This window comes from Hipposideros armiger, unplaced genomic scaffold (assembly GCF_001890085.2).
Source record: "Hipposideros armiger isolate ML-2016 unplaced genomic scaffold, ASM189008v1 scaffold_1, whole genome shotgun sequence".
Classification (NCBI taxonomy): domain Eukaryota; kingdom Metazoa; phylum Chordata; class Mammalia; order Chiroptera; family Hipposideridae; genus Hipposideros; species Hipposideros armiger.
Window position 1 is genome coordinate 6,322,482 of NW_017731351.1, and position 2,960 is coordinate 6,325,441.

At 44.4% G+C, this 2,960-nt stretch overlaps 1 protein-coding gene across 1 annotated transcript in view; it reads left to right on the top strand.

Annotated features, from left to right (window-relative positions):
* Positions 1-2,591: 2,591 nt before the first annotated feature.
* The window catches only part of IL21 (interleukin 21), a 10,842-nt gene continuing 10,473 nt past the window's right edge, over positions 2,592-2,960 (top strand). The window contains exons 1-2 of the mRNA XM_019628660.1: positions 2,592-2,783; positions 2,893-2,928. Of these exons, the coding sequence (XP_019484205.1) occupies positions 2,637-2,783; positions 2,893-2,928 (183 nt within the window). The 5' untranslated portion in view covers positions 2,592-2,636. The remainder of the gene's footprint in view (positions 2,784-2,892; positions 2,929-2,960) is intronic.

The following is a 2,960-nucleotide window of genomic DNA, read 5'->3' on the forward strand; positions in this document are numbered from 1 at the left end:
GTTTTCATGTGTTAAAGGATGAAGGGAACAAAGCCTCACCCTCAGAGTCTGCTGTCCCCAAGGCACAGCACGGAAAGCCATGCTTATGTCCCAGATTGTGCTGCACATGACCTTGGAGTCATCTGGTAAACCCACGAGTGCTGGGACCTGCGGCTCTCTGGATGGAGGTCACTCTCTCCACTGTCCTTTTCAGCACATCCTTCCTGCAGTTGGCGGGCAGCCCCTCCACCTCCTCTGAGGCAGCCTGTGCTGTGCGTGGGAAGTCAAAGCCAGCAGGTCCTTGTCCTGCACGCACACTGCCAGGGGCAGTGCTACTGCTTGCAGAAGGCACAGAACGAAATGCCGTGGTCCACTGAGACGGCAGGAGCAAGGGAGAGAACCCAGCCCCGTGAGTGCGGGCAGCAGGGCCCAGGTGCCACACCCAGGCTCTTGGGAAGGCGTTCTCAGATGTAAAACCTGTCATCACTGGTCTTGTCCACTCCTGGCAGTATTGTCTCAAGGGAGTTTGTTCGGTAGGGCCCCTCTGCTTCTTTGGAACCTAATTTTCTTTCAACACACACATGTAAATGTTAACTCAGCAAAACGGGCCTCTGTGAGAAATGCTGGTTTCTCAGATCAGCACGGATGAAGCAGTTAGCGTTTTCAGTTTCAGCTGGAAAATTTACCTCTTTAAATATGAATATTATTTTTTTCCAGTAAGTTAAGCCGGTTGTGGTCAAAAAGAAGAGAAAAGAAAAAACTTCAACAAACATGAACATGTGGTTTTCAAGGAAAAAAAAAAGTGCTATAATGAACATTCATGAATAGTTTCTATTAAATAAGCATTTTGGCAAACATATGGAAAGGACGCTGCCTTGGCTGAAGGAGAGGCAAGCTGCTGTGCTAGAAGGAAACCAGATAAGCGGGTTCTTGGCTTGTGGCCGTGTATGCAAAGCAAGCCCGAGGGGGCCGTGTTTGACAGATGCATGTTATTAATCAACATTCAGATTGGGTAAGCCGAGGGGCTGGAAATTGCAAAGCAGGCCAGATGCTATTTTCAGCTGACTGTCCATGAGACGACTGGGTCATCGTGCTCCGCATGGGACTGCCCTCGTAGGAACTGAGAGAGGTTGACGTTTCTGCTTATATGGCAGTGGCTTCCATACACATTAGTGAAATGAAGACATGGCACCTCTGGGGGTGGGGGGGGGAGTGGGGATAGCACCATATGCATACACTTGTCGAAAGGAAAGTGACTTGGGTACAAGTTCTTAGATTAGCATTAAAAAGTTTTCAACAAGTCAGTATACATTCTGTTCTTCTAAAGAACAGAATTTCATTTCCATTTCATTTTCGGTTCGATTTCTAAGATTTTGACTTATTCACTAGTCACTAGCTCTTTGACTAAACCAAGAAACACGTTTTGATCCTTGTTTTGTCCACTTCTCCATCCCCTGAGAATTCTCTCCATTCCTCACTGTCTAAGGGAAGGTCTTCCCTCCCATTGGCTGGGAGGAAATTCTGCTCCTTGGCTGTTTCATTCAGGCAGCAGCTCACCCAACCTGACCTCAGAGTGGACCAGAATTTTAGAAAAGTCACGTGAGGTCCCTGGCAAGGGCACTGACTCTTAGATGGGGACGATGCCATCAGAGGTAGGCACTCACTTCCTTTCCCCAAAGGGAGGGTTTTAGCTCATTTACTTCATTTTTAGCTCCACACGTGTGNATCATTTAGGGGTATTTTTAATTTTGCTGTTTGAAAAACACTTGTTTTGGACTTTTAATTCATTTAATTGGGGAATTATATAAAGGAGCTGGATATGAAAGTGTTTTTTTTTTATGAAGATTGAGTGAAATTTTGGTTGGGGGAGGGGTGGGAGATTAATTTCTGTCGAGTCCTTGAGAACCATTTATTCTATGTATATATCAGGTTTTTAAGTAAAATGGTAGAAGCCAAGATGAACGTTATTGAAAGATGCCCTGGGCAAGAGTTGGAAGCAAATTCTCCTTCAAACTTTCTAACCTGATTAAGAGTCTAAAATATTCTTGCTAATTTGGAAAATACCCCTGATACTTAAAATTTCCTAAAAGGTGGCTCTCCTCCTACCCTTCATGATGGAATACTGGAAGATTTCAGTCAAAAGGCATAGCTATCACCATAAGAAAAAGTCCTGCGAGAACGCACTGCGGCCACGTTACTCATTATTGAAGTGCCTTATGAGTGTCAGGGGTGACAGGTAAGAGGATAGGAGACGCACACAGAGTGAGATCAAAGTGTTTTTGTTTACTTCTTTGAAGTCTTGTAGCACCTACTGTTTACCATGCACACTTTTTGATTCATGCTGAAAATTGGAATTCACCCATCTCTCTCTTTTTCCTGTCTAAGTTGCCGATGGAGCACATTTCGTTCACTCCATCAATCCCTGCCCCCACACATTAGCACATGCACACGTATACCTAGCCAGTGGAAAAGAAAACAGAGTTACTCACATTCATCCACTTTACAAAGATTTCCAGGCTGCGATGGGAGGGCTTTACCTCTCCCTGAAGGATGAATAAATAGGTAGCTTTACTGACAACCTGTTCACAGTCCAACTGAAGTGAGAGCTGAGACCCAGGCCCTGCTCTCCAGCACTTAAGAGACCCCGTCCTGGCAACATGGAGAGGACAGTCCTCTGCCTGATGGTCATCTTCTCGGGGACAGTAGCCCATAAGTCAAGACTTCAAGGGCCAGATCGCTTCTTGATTAGAATGCATCAACTTATACATATTGTTGATCAGCTGAACAATTATGTGAATTACTTGGTAAGGCCATACTTGGCATAACAAAATTTAAGTAATCTTCTTCAATTAATATAAAAATGAGCTTTTTGACTTATAAAAATAACTCAGAACTAATTTTCTTTTGCTCTAGGACCCTGAATTTCTGCCAGCTCCAGAAGATGTAAAGGTAAGACCAGTTGAATTTATTTGTGCAGATAT